Source organism: Onychostoma macrolepis, chromosome 06, assembly GCF_012432095.1.
Source record: "Onychostoma macrolepis isolate SWU-2019 chromosome 06, ASM1243209v1, whole genome shotgun sequence".
NCBI classification, from domain to species: Eukaryota; Metazoa; Chordata; class Actinopteri; order Cypriniformes; family Cyprinidae; genus Onychostoma; species Onychostoma macrolepis.
The window spans coordinates 20,611,007-20,631,621 of NC_081160.1; the positions used below are offsets into that span (position 1 = coordinate 20,611,007).

The following is a 20,615-nucleotide window of genomic DNA, read 5'->3' on the forward strand; positions in this document are numbered from 1 at the left end:
TCTCTATAACTAGCTTTCTTACAAATTACCATCACACAAAAATGCTGTCTTGAAATATTAGCGTTAATTGCATTTGATGAACTAACTAACTGTTGATTAAGATGGCACCTTGGAGGACCACGCCCCCTTTCAGACTCAAAGACCAAAGTTATGCATTACTATATGTGACCCTGGACCACAAAACCAGTCATGGGTAGCTATATTTGTAGCAATTGCCAAAAATGGATTGTATGGGTCAAAATGATCGATTTTTCTTTTATGCCATGAAAATCATTAGGATATTAAGATCATGTTCCATGAATCATGTTCCATTTTGTATATTTCCTACCATAAATATATAAAACTTAATTTTTGATTAGTAGGCTAATAGGCTATGCATTGCTAACTTTTTCTCAATATTTTTTTTGCACCCCCAGATTCCAGATTCAAATAGTTGTATCTCAGCCAAATGTTCTCCTAACAAACCATACATAAATGGTAAGCTTATTTACTCTGCTTTCAGATGATGTATAAATCTCAATATAAAAAAATTATGACTGATTTTGTGGTCCGGGGTCATATATAGCCTACTTCTTATTATCTTTGGGTTATGTTTATAATGCTGTTATTAAATTTATTTGATTTTGTTTTGTGTAGTGTGAAAATGAAATAAAAACAACAACAACATACACACACACACAGGCTGAAAATATTAAAGGCATACTTTCATTAAAATTGTGACAATATAAAACAGTTATTAGCCCACATTTGATATCACCAATTAATCATTTTAAACAGGCTTCCATTTTCTAAGTAGATTAACAGTTCAAAGAAGCAGGTGCTGACTGTTTTTCAGGGGGGAAAATGAATTGAGGTCAGAAGACCACATTTTGTGCATGCTTGACATTTTTATGTTACAAAATGAGGACAGATATATGAAAGTTGCTTTTGAAATCTTTCTCTTTTATGTTATTTTTAATGTGATATCCGATAAATCATCCATTTAATAATATGCATATTGTAGGTATATGAATCTTTCTCATCACTTCAAATGATCCTAAAGTAGTCTAACAGACGTACTTTAAAGATGGATGACTCCTGAGATAAATTCATATCATAGGTCAGCAACTGTGAAATCAAATGCTTTTGAAGTGAACTATTGAAGGAGATTTTTGCGATTAACACAAAAAAGTGTGTATGTTTGTGTGTCTCTTTTCATATTCGCAAAAGCAAAAAGTTATTAAGGTATATTTATAAAGTTTAACATACAAAATGATGAGATATTTAAAATCTCGTTCTTTCTTTATTTAATACTTGTGGTCTGTCTTTGTGGTTTAGTGTGCCAGTTTCAAACAAACTGTAATTGTGGGATTGACACTAACCTCATTGTTTTCTTTTGTTTTGTTCGTTTTTCAGTTTCCACAGCTTTACGGTAAATAACTTGATCTCACTGTTTATGAAAAGTTTATTTTTTTCATTGTTTACTGTTATTATTATTATAAACTCCTCTGCTTATTAATCTACTGTTATTAGTGCATTCTTCGTATTACTCTGTATCTCAAATTCACCTTATCTATGTCAGTGGGTTTTCCCCAGAAACACTTTGAAGATGAAGATGGAAAGTAAGTTTAAACGAGATCAAAAATCTGGGGCAGACAGGAAGGCTGTTCTGTGGTGTTATTTTCACACGCTAAGCACATGTGAGAGGGAACGTGTGAGGAGAACATGGGTAATTCTGTCTTATTTCGTTGTTCCACAGCCTCACATTTTTAGCCATGTATAAGTATAATTTTTAATATCAACAGGTCTTGTTTGGGTGTATGTTTAATGAGAGGTATTACATCATAGGGCTTCATGAGGAAGATTGCTGAATTAATGAGCGTTGTTCTCTTTTTCTCCACTGGTTTTCACATCCCTCTAACATCAAACGTGCCTTTGTTATGTGAAGTTGTCAGCCCTGTGGATCAAGCTAGTGAAAATCTATGATGAAAACAGGAGAGGAGCCTGAATTGAGGAGAAATCGCTGTTTCAAAAGTGCATTAGGAAAGGTTTGTTTGGTTTTCTCTTTTTCTGTGACATATCCACTTCTTCCACTACCATTTGATGTATCATTTCTTACTGAACTACATATTATTCAGTTTTATATTTGAATTATCATTATTCTTTCATTCATGACTTTAAAGTTAAAGTTAATGTAACATCAGCATATTTCATTTTATGTATGCTGTGCCAGTAGAGTAACTCTGTGATCGCAGTTAACGATTGTTGATTAGTAAAAAAGCCAGTTTAATAAGTATGCATGCAGAAACATCATTTTATGTATGCTTTGCCAGTAGAGCAACTGTGTGATAGCAGTTAACGATTGTTGATCACTAAAAAGGCGGCTTAATAGGTATGCATGCAGAAAAATGCTTCAGAGTTCATTTTATGTATGCTTTGCCAGTAGAGTAACTGTGTGATAACGAATGTTGATGACTAAAAAGGTGGTTTAATAAGTATGCATGTAGAAACGCTTCAGAGTTTCACAACAGGCATAAATACCACAAATCTAGGTCATTGTCCCTTAAAAGAGCAAGGCAACTCTGCGAAAACAGGGTTGACATAAATAAGATTAGGCTTGTAACATTAAGTATCGCTCATGAGAATGCTGACTATTTACACAGATCACAAGCTTGTCATTTACTGGTGACATTCTATCTTGGTGGTTTTTTTAATGCCTTTGATGCACGTGCAGATGTGTGACCTGTTTTATGTGACATCTTTAAAAAGGGATGATGGTATGGAAGGCAACCCACTTTTTGTTCTGACTATATGATGGTTTGCTTCATGCAAATGCATTTGAGAGATCAGAGAAGACGGGAGAAGAGGCTTAAGGACTAGGCATGAAGTGTGGAGAAAAATATTCACTGATCATCATTGAGACCCAGAACAAGAAAGGCATGAAATGGATTTTTTCATCAGAGTCTGGCAGGTGGTCTTTCTTCTCCTTTTCAGCGTCAAATTCTGCGGTGAGTAAAGTCATTGTGATTATATTTGTTTTACATTGGAATGTTTTAGAAATGAATAGTGTTTTCTCTCTCTGCTTAGACTGCTACAGAGTCAGTTGTGTTGGAAAGCTGATAGTAGATTCAGATGTCATCCACCTGGGCTCCAACTTGACTGTAGGCTGCCAATCAAACACTGAGCACTGTGGCAGACACTTCGCCATAGTCTTCAATGGAGAGACCATTTTCGAAACAATTAATTGCTCTGTAATAAGAACACAGATAGTCATCAATGAGCCAAGTTTTTGGCTGCTCTGCAAGGTGAAGGAGGGAGACACATGGCACACTGTTTGCGGCCAAGATTTCAAGGCTGGCTGTAAGTTCATATCTGTTATCTGTTTTCAAACGCTCTGACTAAATCAGTTTAAATGATTTGAAGAGTTAATATAGCTTAAGGAGCTTAAGAAAGAGACATCTGCACATTTGCTAATGATCAATTGATCATGTAGGCCTACATGAAATCGAAATGTATGAATCAAAACTCTATGACATTTGTGATATTCATATGTTTCGTCTTTGGTTAAAAATGCCATTGGTTAGATGTGTACATTCTATACAATTAACCAGATTTTGATTACGAATATCTAGCTATTAATTCATTTTCTGCTTTAGACCCCCCAGGTAAACCAAAATTCAGCTGCGTCGCATACCAAAATTCGGAGTATGTTAACTGCTCTCTAGCAGTCACAACTGAGACGTATTTATTTACAAATTTCATAGTGACATTTTAGTAAGTATGTCTTATTCAAATGTTATTATTTTAACAGTTTGATAACATCAAGGCGCTTTATCATATGTGACCCTGGACCACAAAGCCAGTCTTAAGTCGCTGGGGTATATTTGTAACATTAGCCAACAATACATTGTATGGGTCAAAATTATCGATTTTTCTTTTATGCCAAAAATCATTAGGATATTAAGTAAAGATCATGTTCCGTGAAGATATTTTGTAAATTTCTTACCGTAAATATATCAAAACTTAATTTTTGATTAGTAATATGCATTGCTAAGAACTTCATTTGGACAACTTTAAAGGCGATTTTCTCAATATTTAGATTTTTTTTGCACCCTCAGATTCCAGATTTTCAAATAGTTGTATCTCGGCCAAATATTGTCCGATCATTGTCCGAAATTCTCAAAATTGACACTTAAGACTGGTTTTGTGGTCCAGGGTCACATATGTCCGACATTTATCACTTCATAGAAACTTTGTAAAAAAAAAAATGTTTTTCAAATATAGAGTTTCTTGTGTTTTATCTTCCTTTAATGTCTTTCTTCCATGCAAAGCAACAGCACATCCCAGTTCCTCCAGTATGCGATGAACAAAGACGGCCATGTCTCTATTCCACGATCGCTGTTTGTTGAGAACATGACATATAAAGTCCATGTAAGAGGTCACAATGCATTAGGAGAGTCACACTCTACTTTCAACTTCTCGATCTGGGACATTGGTAAGAGACTAAATTACACACACTTACTAATTTCTGAAGCACTTTCTTATTTTGATCATATCATGATCTCTTGATTGTTTAATCTTATTCTTTCGCTCTGTGAAAGTGGTATGAATTTTGACATACCAAATGTGCACAGATGTGTTTAGCTGAATCATATGTTGACTTTTTGACATTGTTTTTGTTCAGTAATTCCAAGCACTCCAGATATAGCACGAGTTGTGTTTCAAAATGGCGCTCTTTCTCCTACAATATGCTGGAATGGCTCAGAAGATATTTTGAAACCAATTTTGAGGTTCAGAGAAGCACATGATAGACAAGACTGGGTGAGAGTCAAATACTGATTTCTTATATAAAAAGGATTTGTGAAAAATGTGTTCTGGTTAAAGGAATAGTTCATCCAAAAATGAATATTTGCTGAGAATTTACTCACCCTCAGGCTATCCAAGATGTAGATGAGTTTGTTTCTTCATAGGAACATTGGGTTTGGAAAAGACTAACATTACAAAACTTGCTCCTCTGCATAGAATGGGTGCCGTCAGAATGAGACTTCGTACAGCTGATAAAATCACAATAATCCACACTACTTCGACTACAATGCCTTGTGAAGTGAAAAGCTGCGTGTTTGTAAGAAACAAATCCATCATTTCCGTCATTTCCATAATCCATTATAACACTTCCTGCAGTGAAAAAGTTCATCCCATGTTGTTCTCTCACATCAAAATCTACAGAAATATTTGTTTAGATCTGTGTTGGGCTTGATCTGTGTATATTTCTCTCTCTCCTGATGGATAGAGGACTCATATTTTAGCTAGAACCAATGCTTTAAAGTTAAAAACATCTTAATGATGGATTTGTTTCTTACAAATATGCAGCTTTTTGCTTCACATGACGTTAATTGATGGACTGGAGTTGTGTGGATTGCTTGTGGATTATAGTGATGTTTTTTATCAGCTGTTTGGACTCTCATTCTGACGGCACCCATTCACTGCAGAGGATCCATCGGTGAGTGATGTAATGCTCCAAATCTGTTCTGATGAAAACTCATCTATATCTTGAATGTCCTGAAGGTGAGTATTTTCATTTTTGGGTGAACTGTTCTTTTAAAAGCAAGCCATCCATTAGCTGTCTTAGATTTTGCTATCGTTTTTGCTCATCAGGACCAGGGAAGTGTGAAGGAGCTCCAAGCTGGATGTATTTTGATGCAGGAAGCCTTAGAACCGTTGTCGCCCTATCAGTTTGAGCTGAGAGTGTGTGTTACTTCAACAAACTGCAGCATGTGGAGTCATCCCTTCAATATAACCAGCCCAGGAATTGGTAATTCCTTTTTATTCACATTAGTTTAGTCGATGTGTTTTATCAGCATATTGTTTTAACAATAATTTTGTTTTATGTGTTCTAGCACCCTCACACAAACTTGATGTATGGAGAGTCATCCACAGGACCAGTACTCATGGACCTCTGAATGTCACAGTGTTGTGGAAGGTAACAGCTCCACCTACAGGAGAGAGAAATCAAAGATTTCAAACAAAGGAAAAACTGTGTATAACATAAATTACTGTCAAACAGTTTGGGGTTGGTAAGATTTTTTTATGTTTTTGAAATAATTTGGCACTCAAGCAACTTATTATTGTTATTATCATAACAATGATAATAACAGTTTGTGGAAACTGTGATACTTTTTTCAGGATTCTTTAAAGAATAAAAAGTTCAAAAGAACAACATTTATTTTACATTTATTTAAAAGTCTTTACTGTCACTTTTGATCAATTAAATGAATAAAAGTATTAATTTCTTTTTAAAAAATCCCTCTGACCTCAAACTTTTGAATGTTACTTTATATACAGTAGCACCTTAAATGTCAACCTCTTTTTAAAAATCTAAAAGAGTTTGCATGGTCATTGTCACATATTTTCTTAGTGATTAGTGACTCACAAATCTTAAATATTTTTTATTCATTTTAATTCTCTGAAATTCTGGTCTGAAATATTAGTGTCATTCACAGAAGTAGCTTTCTTTGAATCAATCTCTTGAATACATCTATTCTAAGAATAGCATTTCTTGACATTACACAACAGCATAAAAGATGACTTTAGCAAGTGCTGACTCATTAAATCTCTATAGGACAGTCCCATGTACACTGGCGGACGTTTGATATCTCACAGTTCATCTACAGGTTTCTTGGTTTAGCAGCCCACATTAGTTCATGCACTCCAAGTACTATTTGTCATAACAAAATGTCGTTATTTATTCACCTTCATGTTGTCCCAAAATAAAGGTTCTTTATTGGAATCAATGGCTCCATGGAGAACCTTTAACATCCATGGAACCTTTCCATTGGACAAAATTATTTTTTATAGTGGAAAAGGGTTCTTTAGATTATCAAAATGTCATAGAAAGTGGTTCTTTTAAGAATGTTTTTTTCTTTTGTTTGGGGAACCTAAAATGGTTCTTCCATGGTATTGCTTCAAAAACCCCTCTTTGGAACCATAATATTTAAAAGTGCATATTACCGTATTGACCCGAATATAAGACGATGTTTTTTCCTTGGAAATACATCTGAAAAAACGCGTTCGTCTTATATTCAGGGTCTAGACTTTGACATGTCAATAATACACCCACAACAATAGGTGGCGCCAAAAACGCATAAAACGAGTGTGCCATGAAATATGTAATGTAATGTGTGTTGTAAAGATCGCGAATGAAAACAAATGAAAAAGAAAAGCTTACAGCAGCATGATCGTGACTGTCATGTTAGCCTGATGGGACCAAACTTCCTCTGTAAGTGATTTTAAAACATAAGACAGTACCCAGATTTGAAGACTACAATAAGATTTCACGTCTACTAATTGTTATATAATTCAGATGGGCTACCTGTTATTTCAATGGTATATCAAAATTTTCCAATGTCATTGTTGGTACATTTTACCAGTATTTACCATACTTTCAAAACAAAAATTAGAATTGGAAAAATATGCAATATGAAAATAATTTTAGAATAAATGTGTTTTACAGAGAGAGAGAAAAAAAAAAAAACTAGATTTGGTTTTCAAAAAGCCTTTTTCCAACAGGTACATCTGGAAAAAAGGGGGTCGTCTTATAATCAGGTTCGTCTTATATTCGGGACAATACGGTACTTTCTTTGTGTGGAGCATTAGAAATTAGTCTGTACACTGTATTCCAGGTATTTTGAAGACTCGTGAAAGATTTATGTGAGGAACTTTACTCACCCTTAAGCCGTCCAAGATGTATGTGACTTTCTTTCGTCTGTGGAATATAAATGGAGATTTTTACAAAAGCTTCCATAATACGCCAAGTGGTCATAGTTGGTGCTAAAAAAAACATGCAAAGCAAACATGACAGTAATCCATAAGACTACAGTTGTTGAATCAGTATCTACTGAAGCGAAATGATAGTTGTGTGTAAGAAAAAAACTAGTATTTTATATATTTTAAAATATAACCATAATAAGAGAATGTTTTGGTGGACTATCTCTTTATATCTCCGTCCCACTCAAGAAGCGAGTTTGTGAACTAGATCAGTCTAGTCTGAGAATGAATCATTTAATTTAGAAAGAAAGAACTGACTAAAAAGAATGATTTATCATGTCGTATAGGGAGGAAAAAACATTATGACAGGCCTTTACCCTCAACATGAACTCACTTGTTGACTATTTATTTCTCCTTCTTACAGCGCTATAAACCAGAATATTACAGTGGAGATTTGTTATATTACAAGTTATCTTATAAAGAAGAAGGCAAGATCCATGAACTGAATTGCCCAGCTCACGTCACTCATCAAACTCTTCAGCTGAACGCAGCAGAAGTTAACATCAGTGCTGTGACAGCAGCAGGTTCCTCCTCACCTGCCCCTGTCAGCTTGATATATACAGGTGAGAACCTGTTTATTTCATTTATTTTATTTTTGTGGGATACACAGAAAGTGTTAATTTCATGAAGGCATCTACAGGAGCTTAGTCTTGATGAAAATGTTATATTATTTTCTGTGTGCGTGTCACAGGTAAACCAGCCCCCATGATAACAAATTTAGTTCCAGCAGCAGGGGGCAGTGTGCTTCTAGCATGGGACGTTTCTCATTACAGTGAGGAGGTGGAGGGCATTCTGGGATTTGTTGTGCAGTGGCAACAGAGTACAATGCACTTAGAATGGAAGAGATTAGGAAAAGACTATAATTTTACATTCCTACAGGGTAAGAGTTTTTCAAAATCCAGTGCTACTGATCTTAACATCTAAGGATTAAAATAATAAAAATGTTTAAAAGCGCAGCATAACATGTTATGCAGATTAATGTGGTTCATGTATGGTGTTCATTATTCAAGTTTCATTATAAAGTCCTTAAACAATTCTGAACTTGTTCTTGCAGGTATGCGAGCTGGTGTCCTGTATAACATTTCTTTATATACTGAAGAAGCCAGTGGAGTTTCAGACCCTGCATTTGTTCAGGTTTACGCAAAGGAAGAGAGTAAGTACATGTTTCCTATATTTGCAGTTTCTCTCTCTTGCTTGTTTTTTTTTATTTTAACATATTTTGAAATGTTATTTATTCCTATTTATTATTATTTCCTTTTTTTTTTTTTATAAATAGAAATATGTAAAGCGTAGTATACATTTTCCATAACTGTTCATGTTTATTTTACACTTCATATAAGTTCGGATGAGGTTTTTCCATATTTATAATAAATAACTAAGTTTAATTTGATCTGACTCAGTTAAATTATAAACGATTACGATTACTAATATGTCATAGATTTAGGCTTTATGTTTTAGGCTATGATTTAGATATGTTTTAGGCTAAACCTTTTTTAAGCAAAAGAGCAGTAAACAAAAATAATCTCTGCTATCTCTCTAAATTGCCACTAGAGGGCAGCAACGGAGAATTTATCAAAAGAAGTTTGTCAAATACAGTAGCATTTTAAAAAAAAGTTAATGTTTTTTTTAAATTATTATTATTTTTTAAATCCTCCTCAGTGACTCAAGGGTCACTTAATCTTTTAATCCACTCTGTTGTTTCTTTTTAGAGCCTCTAGCTGGTCCAGATATAATATCACTTAACAATACAGGGAAAAAACAGATTTTGATTCAATGGGATGAGCTTAACCAAGAAAACAAAGGGGATTTATCACAAACTACACCATTTACTTCCAGAGACATAGAGACAAGAGACTTCTTCAGAACCGTGAGTAAAACAGCTGTCTGTGAGTGTGTTGAGCTGTGGTTTGTGTCAGTGCGTCTGAGGGGAGGAGTCACACAGTTTGTCACGCAGAATCAAAACTTTAGTTTGTTCCTTAACACCGTTGCAATATAAAAACCAGTGATTTTTTGTTGTTGTTTTTGTTTTATTGTTTTTTCATCTCATCCCACAAGTGATTCACCTTTGTGAATTTAGCAGAGTGGAAAGACTTTACCTGTCTTTGGTTTGAGACTCATCACTGTCACACCCACAGTTTGACAGCAGGGTTTTCCACCATTTACTGAAAGAGTTCACATCCTCTTCCAGTAACCCCACTCCCCTACACTTCTACATAACTGGTCTAAAACTGATGTTCTGGGTGTTGCAGAACTATGACCGCAAAACATTTAGTGTAAATAAGTTAAGGATTTTGGTAGCAGCTAACATGGGAACCAGTTTTTTAAATGTTTTATATCTTGAGAGAGAAGCATAAACCTACTATAACCATCTTAAAAAATATCTTAAAACTGCTAAAATCTGCTATCTTAAATAAACTAGAACCAGAAACCAGCTGTTTGGGGTCTATAAGAATTTAAAAAAATATCTTACACAGGATGCATTTACAATATTTGATCAAAAATAGAGTAAAAATATTAAATACTTAAAATGACTGTTTTCAATTCTATTACTGTAATTTATTCCTGTAATAGTAATGCTGAATTTTCAACAGCCATCAAACCAGTCTTCAGTGTCACACGATCCTTCAGAAATCATTCTGATATGCTGATTTAGTGCTCAAGAAACATTTATTATTATTATCAATGTCGAAAATGTTGTGCTGCTTAATATTTTTGAGGAAACCATAATTTTTTTTTTTTCAGGATTCTTTCAAAAGAACATAATTTATTAGAGAAAAAAATATATATATATATATGTGTATATATATATATATACATACACCTTGGACCACAAAACCAGTCATAAGGGTAAATTTTTCGAAATTGAGATTTATAATCTGAAAGCTAAACAAATAAGATTTCCATTGATGTATGGTTTGTTAGGATCTGACAATATTTGGACGAGATACAACTATTTGAAGATCTGGAATCTGACGGTGCAAAAAAATCAAAATATTGAGAAAAAAGTTCTTAGCAATGCATATTACTTATCAAAAATTAAGTTTTTATATATTTACAGTTGGAAATTTACAAAATATCTTCATGGAACATGATCTTTAATTAATGTCCTAATGATTTTTGACATAAAAGAAAAATCAATAATTTTGACCCAGACATTGTATTTTTGCCTATTGCTACAAATATACCCCAGCGACTTTAGACTTAAGTGGTCCAGGGTCACATATATATATAAACAAAAAAGTATTACTGACCCAAAACCTTCAAACTGTAGAGTAGTTGTACTATCATTTTATTTAGGGCTATTGTGCTGTTTTAAAAATCCAGTTTACCTTGATCTACAGCAGTTTGTCTAAGATTGTTGTTGTTGTTGTTTATTGTGTCAAGGTAATATTTTACTACTGCAAAAAAAAAAAATGTAGAGGTGTTGGAAAAAAGATGTCACCCTCAAAGGGACAGGCCCACATATCAGTTTGAACTGAAACTGAAAATTATTCATGGGTGGGCTTCACATGCTTAAGATGACTTTCAATTTCTAATGTTATAAAATACTTGTGGTCACACAAAATTATTAGAGAGTAAAGTGCGGTTAATATGTTGGTGGGCGCTCATATATCCTGTCTGATCCTACTGGACATCAGTGTATTCACGTATTCTCACTAGAATCTCTCGAGGGCCTCTGTCTTCTGTGTCATTTCTGTCTTTAAAGTTACAGCTCCGACTGGTGCGAATGAGACCCAGCAGCTATTCTTAACATGTGGCTTCAGGCATGACAGGAAGTAGAGACAACAGCGGAAAGCATGTGGCTATGTGCAAATGTTTCTGTTTCCAACATAAGCTACTCTAACCAAGCTGTTAAACAGACAACAGTAACTAAAAAATGTCTGTTATTATCCAGTGGCATAACGGTGTTGTCAAAAAAAAACGCAAAACAGGCTTTTTGTCAGTGTTAAGTATCTCCACCCTGCTGAACAGTTACATGAGCATTTTAACTTTGATGTTTCATTCTACAGAGTTACTCTTAGATCTTTGACGCTTAACCATGAAACCTGGCTCAAAGACAAACTGTCAGTCAGCTAGTCATTGCTAAAGTAGAGTGTGATGCAAATGAATGTTTGATATTATTTTCTGCTAAAAGAAACATCCTGGAAGAAGCACTCTTCATCTCCTCATGTTTTATGTGTTCTTGCAGAAACTGTGCCTAATGCATTTCCTAGACGTTTGACTTTGGAGTTGCATGGCCAACAGGAGTGTGTCGATATCCTGGTCTCTGCATGGAATTCTGCGGGTGAAGGGCCCAAAGGAAAACATGTCACTTGCTGTTGTCACAGCGAACTGTCATACATAACTGGTTCAGACACGACAACAGGTGCCTTTCCTTATGAAATAAATTAGAAAGATCAAAGATCATTGAAAAAAGTGGTGTTGGATTAGCTAAGTATAGAAACTTTGACTTTAAAATCACATCAGTTTGACCAAAATGAATTACAAACATGGATATTTCCAGAAAGTCTCTGCAGAAATGATTAATAGGCAGGGGAGAGTGTTTGGAAGCACAATATTTGACAAAAAAAGATGTGCAGATGTTGCTGTATTAAAAAAAATCTGAATTCTGTCATCTTTATTTCCTCATGTCATTCCAAAACTGTATAACTTTCTTTGTCTGTGGAAATAAAAAGAAGATATTTTGAAGACTGTTTTTGTCCATAGAGTGAAAGTCAATGAGAGCCAAAACAGCATTTGACCACATTGACTTTCATTGTATGAACAAAAAACCCTGAGATATTTTTTTTGTGTTCGATTGATGAAAGAAAGTCAAACTGTCCCTTTAAGAGAATCGGCATGAGGTTCAGTTCACATTCTGATAACAATATTACTCATTTTTGTAGGGTATGGGTTAGAGTTGCATACAGTGCACAAGATACACACAAGACACTGAATAATATTCATGCATTATTCATAGAGTATGCACTTATAATGTCATTTCAAAGATATTAGGAACAGTTAATGCATAATTGTTTTAGCAATATCATATTGTGTGTTAATCTTAATGTGCTTAATGTGTTTCCAGGCGGAATGATAGCTGGAATTTGTTTGGCTGCTGCTGTTCCTATGGTGATCCTGGCCAACCTAATGTACCTGAAATGTGTGCGGCAAAGGTGAAGTGCTGAACTAGGGGGTTTTGATTTTACTAAGTATCTGCACTTTCATTTGTGCAAGTAGTTTCACAATGTGGCTCATGCCTGCAGTCTTTCATAATGTTACAGTGACAGTCAGTGAATTAGGTGTGTGTGTGTGTATGTGTAACTGTTACATTTATTTCTCAAAAACTCTCTTTACAGAATGATGAAAATGTGCATGTCCATTGGAGTCTCTTGGATTTTTGAAAATCTACCAAAATTTGATAACAGCAATGCTATAAAACTACTAAAGGTAATGGTGTTTATTTATACATGGTCATTTTAGTTAAATGTTACAATCAACGTGCAGCATTTTGAGTTTGGAGGCCTTCTCTAAGACAAATGCAACACAACCCTGCTGAAAAAAACAATAGAACCCTGCCCAAAACCTTCTAATTCAAAGGTCAAGCATGTTGTGTTTAAATAGAAGTACTCTATTTGAACTCTTCTGAAGCATACTGAACTTCACACAAACTGGTGGTGGATGAGGAGACCCCCCTTCACAGTGTAAAGCGCTTTGAGTGCCTAGAAAAGCGCTATATAAATGTAAGGAATTATTATTATTGAACTTCAGGTATTTGAAAAAAGCAGCAACTGGACAACTACACTGAGGCAGTGTCATGTTTGGCTTGTGGGCAGATGGCCTGAAAACAGAACCTTTCAAAAATACAAAACATTTAATATTTTTGAGAAAATTTTCCGCCAGAAGTTCCCCCACTATGAAGCACAGTAGCTGAAATGTCATGGTTACACATGTCCTCAGTATCCGTCAAAACAATTAGAGGAACAAAATGAACTTTCGATTATACCAAACTGTAAAATAAGAGTGCCAATGTTCGTATTTAACACAATAATACCCAATGTTTATGCCTGTTATATATGGAGGTTTGGTTGCTAAAACTATTATTTGTTGTCAATATATAACTCACTGGTGACTATGCACAACTATTGGAAACGGGGTTGTGAAAAAAGAGTTAAGAAAAGAGTGAAAAAGCAGATCACACAAGCTAAAACCATAAATGATTTGATTCACACGAACAGTGGGATGCAAAAAGTAAAATGCAGAAATGCGAAAACTGTGTGAACAACCCCTAATAATCTTGATTGTACTTAGAGATAGTTCACCCAAAAATGAAATTTCTGTCATTAATTACTCACCCTCATGTCATTCCAAACCCATAAGACCTTTGTTCATATTCAAACACAAATTAAGATATTTTTGATGAAATCAGTTAATTAATTAATTTTTGTCATTAACCCTTTAACATATTAATATGCATTAAAATTATGATACAATATTGCACCTGTTATTGCAAAAATAATATTAGAGGTTGAATAGCAGGAGCTACATTGTCTTCATACTGCATGTCCATACTTGTTAAAACTTTTTTTTTTGCTCTCAGGATGATAGCCATGGCCCTTGGGAAGCTCTTCCTGGAGACAACGATCCTCCTTTAACTCCCATTGAGGAAGTCAGTCTGTCTTTGGAGAGACAAGACTCGTATCCAACTGTGCTTCATGTCACAGAAACACCCACAACGGATCTGTTTTGTATTGATTCTCCTTATAAACCTCAGTTATTGACAGCTTCACAGAGAAATGAAGACTTCTCTGAGACTACAGATGAGGAGCTAAAGGAGGAAGACCAGTTCCCTTTCTTGGCCTCTCCATCACATCATGACTTCAGTTGGGATTTAACCTCTATTCCCGTGATACATGGACGTCTTAATAGCTTTTTAGCTATGGATGGAGCACTGGGATCTTTGGGCATTCTTGAAGATCTCCTCGCTCCCCCTCAGACAGCCTCCAATAAGGACGGAGGTGGAAGAGAATGGGAGGATTGTGGAAACAAGAGATATAGACCAGAGCACTTTTAGTCAAACTGTACTACCCAATGACCTGTAGAGCTGCCTCAGAGGGCCTGTCTTTAATTCCAGCCCATACTCCCCACAAGGCCTTTGCCGTAGTTTTTCAGTTCCAGAAGAGGGTTAGGCACTCAAATATCATGTCGCAAGAGTATGTCTGAACTATATTCGCATGGATGTGATTTGGCCATAACCACAAACATACAGGATCTTGCATGACATCTTGTACATATCTTGTGCATAAAGCATTACGTTTTTTTTCAGTGATTTAACAGTGATGACAGACTATTTTCTTTATATAGTCAGATACATCTAAATCACATAGGGGTTTCCACACACTCTGAGGATAGTGTCTAAATTGTCTAAATGTACTGTATGTTTCTGTTCGGTTTATTCATAGTAACTTCTTCCTCTGGAATACTGTTTTGACACAAAAGAAAAGACACGACACACTGCACTTTTTTCTGCTGAATTGTACTGAATGTGCACTTGTGGTGTACTTCAAATCTTAAAAGTGTATTTAAAAAAAACTATACTTGGAGATGATATAATATTAACTCAATTAAAAGCCACTTAAAGGTGAAGTATGTAGTTTTTGCAATACTAGTGTCACCTAGCAGAATCACAAAAATAAAGCATATTTTTGAACAACTTTTGCAAATTCCCTTAAGATTATACTTATCTTTTCAGTATCTTATATGTTATCTGAGGCTTGAAAGTAAAGAGTTAACATCTGCTGCAAAAACCTGAGCTTACATTACCTGTCAAGACAATTTTCAAGTTCAGCGTCTCAATGAACAATAAACTTGGTTAAGAGAATGTATTTTGACAAAATAATTTAAACACTTTCATGATTGTTTCTTAACACACTTAAGTACAGTCAAAACAAATACAATTAATGTGCATAAAATATCCTACTTAAGTGGGTGAAAAAGGCACTCTTACATTCAGCTAATTACATTAAATGTAAATTTAAACCCTAATACCATTTAATTGAATTGTAATAAACATGTCCAAAAACATTACATTCATATCAACACTTAAGTATATTATTTTAAAGTAAATTATTTCAGTAAAAGTGTGCTAATGTGTACTTCTTTTCAAGGACAATTGAGATGAAAGGTCATCAGATCAAATATGAATACTGAAGACAAGTAATTTATTCAACAAAGGTTTAAAAAATGTAAAAGGAAAATGTAATAATCTGAGGCAAACCAAAGGATGAGAGACTATATATACAGGTGCTGGTCATATAATTAGAATATCATCAAAAAGTTGATTTATTTCACTAATTCCATTCAAAAAGTTAAACTTGTATATTATATTCATTCATTACACACAGACTGATATATTTCAAATGTTTATTTTTTTTAATTTTGATGATTAGAGCTTACAGCTCATGAAAGTCAAAAATCAGTATCTCAAAATATTAGAATATTTACATTTGAGTTTGAATAAATGACCATCCCTACAGTATAAATTCTGGGTATCTCTTGTTCTTTGAAACCACAATAATGGGGAAGACTGCTGACTTGGCAATGATCCAGAAGACGAACATTTGACACCCTCCACAAAGAGGGTAAGTCACAGAAGGTCATTACTGAAAGGTGTGGCTGTTTACAGAGTGCTGTATCAAAGCATATTAAATGCAAAGTTGACTGGAAGGAATAATTTGGGTAGGAAAAGGTGCGCAAGCAACAGGGATGACCGCAAGCTTGAGAATACAGTCAAGCAAAGCCGATTCAAACACTTGGGAGAGCTTCACAAGGAGAGAACTGAAGCTGGAGTCAGTGCATCAAGAGTCACCACGCTCAGACATCTTCAGGAAAAGGGCTACCAAGCCACTTCTGAAGTATCAGAAGCATCTTAACTGGGCTGTGGAGAAAAAGAACTGGACTGTTGCTCAGTGATCCAAAGTCCTCTTTTCAGATGAAAGTAAATTTTACATTTCATTTGGAAATCAAGGTCCCAGAGTCTGAAGGAAGAATGGAGAGGCACAGAATCCATGTTGCTTGAAGTCCAGTGTGAAGTTTCCACAGTCAGTGATGATTTGGGCTGCTGGTGTTGGTCCACTGTGTTTTCTGAAGTCCACAGTCAACGCAGCCATCTACCAGGAAATTTTAGAGCACTTCATGCTTCCTTCTTTTGACAAGCTTTATGGAGATGCTGATTTCATTTTCCAGCAGGACTTGGCACCTGCCCACACTGCCAAAGGTACCAAAAGCTGGTTCAATGACCATGGTGTTACTGTGCTTGATTGGCCAGCAAACTCGCCTGACCTGAAGCCCATAGAGAATCTGTGGGGTATTGTCAAGAGGAAGATGAGAGACACCAGACCCAACAATGCAGATGAGCTGAAGGCCACTATCAGAGCAACCTGGGCTCTCATAACACCTGAGCAGTGCCACAGACTGATCGACTCCATGCCACGCTGCATTGCTGCAGTAATTCAGGCAAAAGGAGCCCCAACTAAGTATTGAGTGCTGTACATGCTCATACTTTTTATTTTCATACTTTTCAGTTGGCCAAGATTTCTAAAAATCCTTTCTTTGTATTGGTCTTAAGTAATATTCTAATATTTTGAGATACTGATTTGTGACTTTCATGAGCTGTAAGCTCTAATCATCAAAATTAAAAGAAATAAACATTTGAAATATATCAGTCTGTGGAATCTATGGAATATATACAGTTGTGCTCATAAGTTTACATACCCCTTGCAGAATGTGCAAAATGTTAATAATTTAAACAAAATAAGAGGGATCATGAAAATTGCATGTTATTTTTTATTTAGTACTGTCCTGAATGAGCTATTTCACATAACAGATGTTTACATATACTCCACAAGACGAAATTATAACTGAATTTATAAAAATGACCCCATTCAAAAGTTTACATACCATTTAATCTTATTGTGTCATTTCCTGGATGATCCACGACTGTTTTTATATTTTGTGATAGCTGTTCATGATTTGGTCCTCATTGGTCCTGAGCAGTTCAACTGCCTGCTGTTCTTCAGAAAAATCCTCCTGCACATTCTTTGGTTTTCCAGCATCTTCTGCATATTAGAACCCTTTCCAAAAGTGACTATGATTTTGAGATCCATATTTTCACACTGAGGGCAATTGAGGGACTCATACACAACTATTACAAAAGGTGAAAACATTTACTGATGCTCAAAAAGGCAACACAATGCATTAAGAGCCAGGGGATGTAAACTTTTGAACAGGATGATGATGTGTAAATTGTGTTAAAAGATGGATTTCAAAATCATACAGTCAATGTTGGAAAGGGGTCAAATATGCAGAAGATGCTGGAAAACCAAAGAATGTGCAGCAGCTGGAGGGTTTTTCTGAAGAACAGCAGGCAGTTGAACTGCTCATGACAAACAAGGGACTCATGAACAACTATCACAAAAGTGACCCTGGAAGACAAAACCAGTCTTAAGTGTCAGTTTTTCAAAATTGAGATTTATACATCATCTGAAAGCTGAATAAATAAGGTTTCCATTTATGTATGGTTTGTTAGGATCTGACAATATTTGGCTGAGATTCAACTATTTGAAAATCTGGAATCTGAGGGCGCAAAAAAAATCAAAATATTGAGAAAATCGCCTTTAAAGTTGTCCAAATGAAGTTCTTAGCAATGCATATTACTAACCAAAAATTAGGTTTTGATACATTTACAGTAAGAAATTTACAAAAAATCTTCATGGAACATGATCTTTACTTAATATCCTAATGATTTTTGGCATAAAAGAAAAATCTATAATTTTGACCCATATAATGTATTTTTGGCTATTGCTACAAATATACCCCAACGACTTAAGACTGGTTTTGTGGTCCAGGGTCACAAAATATAAGAACAGTCTTGGATCATCCAGGAAATGACACACAGTATTAAGATTCAAGGGTATGTAAACTTTTGAATGGGGTCATTTTTATATTCAGTTATTATTTTGTCTTGTGGAGTATGTTAACATCCGTTATGTGAAATAGCTTATTCAGCAAAGTATTAAATAAAAAAATAACATACAATTTTCATGATCCCTCTTATTATTTTTTTTTTCCAATTATTGCCATTTTGTACATTCTGCAAGGGGTATGTAAACTTATGAGCACAATGTATGTATGTATGTATGTGTGTGTGTGTGTGTATGTGTGTGTGTGTATGTATGTATGTACGTACGTGTGCACGTCATTCTGCTCATGCTCAAAAAGGATTTCCTGAATGTATGCTGGCCCACTAAATATAGATTTTAGGAGAAACGTAAGTATATTTTAAAGGAACTAATTCATTTCTTGTACCAAAACTGCAGGTGTTTCAAAGCTCAGTGAACAGGAACCGCACCTTTATATTTCAGTGCTAGTTTACAGGAATGGTGTTTATACATTCTAGAGGGAGATTTTCTTGTTTAAAATACAAATCACTTTATGAATGTTTTAACCAACCAATTAATAAAATCTGATGTATATACATTCTTGAAGTGGGAATGTAACTGATTGCTTCTAATCTTTGACACAGTAAGATGCAGGATAGCACACATTAATAACTTGTAAAGCTGTGTTTGACATATGTAACCTTGTTAACCTGACATGTTATTTATACCATTAGCCAGTGAGTCTCACAAGGTTCATTTTGGTTCTCAGTTACACACCATCCTGCAGAGACACCTGCACCACAAAGCTGTTTTTAAAACTTCCTGAGAAAGTTCTCATGTCACCCATAATAATACGGTTCAACATCTCACGTGAGGAGACATCATCAACTCATTCGTATAGTTCTTCTCTCCACAAACATTCCACTCTATTATTGTGGTACTGAATTACACCTTTCGAGATGATGTGAGGGAACTTTAAGGGTGGGTGGGCAGTCTGACCTTACAAAAGCACCTATTTTGTCCCTTTATGATTATGATCATGCATGTACTGTAACATGAAATAGTATAGTGCTGCCAAATATTGCACTTGAGAGCAGATGCTTTGGATCGGAGAAAACATCCAATATGCAAGATTGGGAAAGTTGTTTTGGTTTTTTCAACCTTTACCAAGCCTCTTCATCTTTTATATCTGGAAGACATATTCTTAATGTTCTGTCGTGTGGGGCCCCAGAGACTCCATTAACACATTTTTAGCTTTTAAAGTTCTATTAAATTTCCCATACCTAAAATCGAGGTAAAAACTTATATATTAAAATAATAATAAATTGTATATGAATAAACAGATATAGCTTATTGTTTCACCTGATTTGATTAAATGGTTGTGTGTACCTTGCGTGTAGATTTTCTGTTACTTTATTTAATTGTTGGTGTGCAAATGATTGTTATTTTCTACCCATCATATATTAATATTAAACTGACTACTTTGAAACATGTAAATACCTTTAGGTTTCTATTGGAAAAAACTTACAGTTAAACCACATTGTACAAAAAAAAAAAAAAAAATTAATTAAAAAATAGCGTGCACAATGAACTGTAGGCTATTAATATGAAGAAATTTTCTGTATTTATTTATTTATTTTTACAGGTGTTGTACCTGTAGCCTAAAATAATAGTAAAATTAATTTCCATTCTATGAGGTTCGTTGATGTTATTAATGTGTAAATAATCAAGTTATAAAGTTTTTACAGACCTCAAAATACACTGCGTAACAGTAATGGCCGTTATGTTTACTGTGTCATCTGTACTTCAGATTACAGACATGAATAAAAACATTCCTGACTAATTGTGCCCTACTGTATACAGAGTGCACAAGTTACTGATGTCACGAGCGCT

The 20,615-nt window shown here is 34.8% G+C and overlaps 1 protein-coding gene across 1 annotated transcript; it reads left to right on the forward strand.

The window, feature by feature from the left end:
* The first annotated feature begins 1,589 nt into the window (after positions 1-1,589).
* il23r (interleukin 23 receptor) lies at positions 1,590-15,484 on the forward strand. Its single transcript, XM_058779217.1, is given in 19 exon segments — positions 1,590-1,708; positions 1,928-2,027; positions 2,749-2,987; positions 3,067-3,339; positions 3,636-3,753; positions 4,311-4,474; positions 4,664-4,800; positions 5,635-5,791; positions 5,877-5,959; positions 8,168-8,366; positions 8,495-8,683; positions 8,858-8,956; positions 9,513-9,593; positions 9,596-9,670; positions 11,993-12,169; positions 12,872-12,959; positions 13,143-13,233; positions 14,384-14,802; positions 14,804-15,484. Coding segments are annotated over 17 exon segments (2,583 nt in total). The 5' UTR covers positions 1,590-1,708; positions 1,928-2,027; positions 2,749-2,923; the 3' UTR covers positions 14,973-15,484.
* The last annotated feature ends 5,131 nt before the right edge of the window (positions 15,485-20,615 follow it).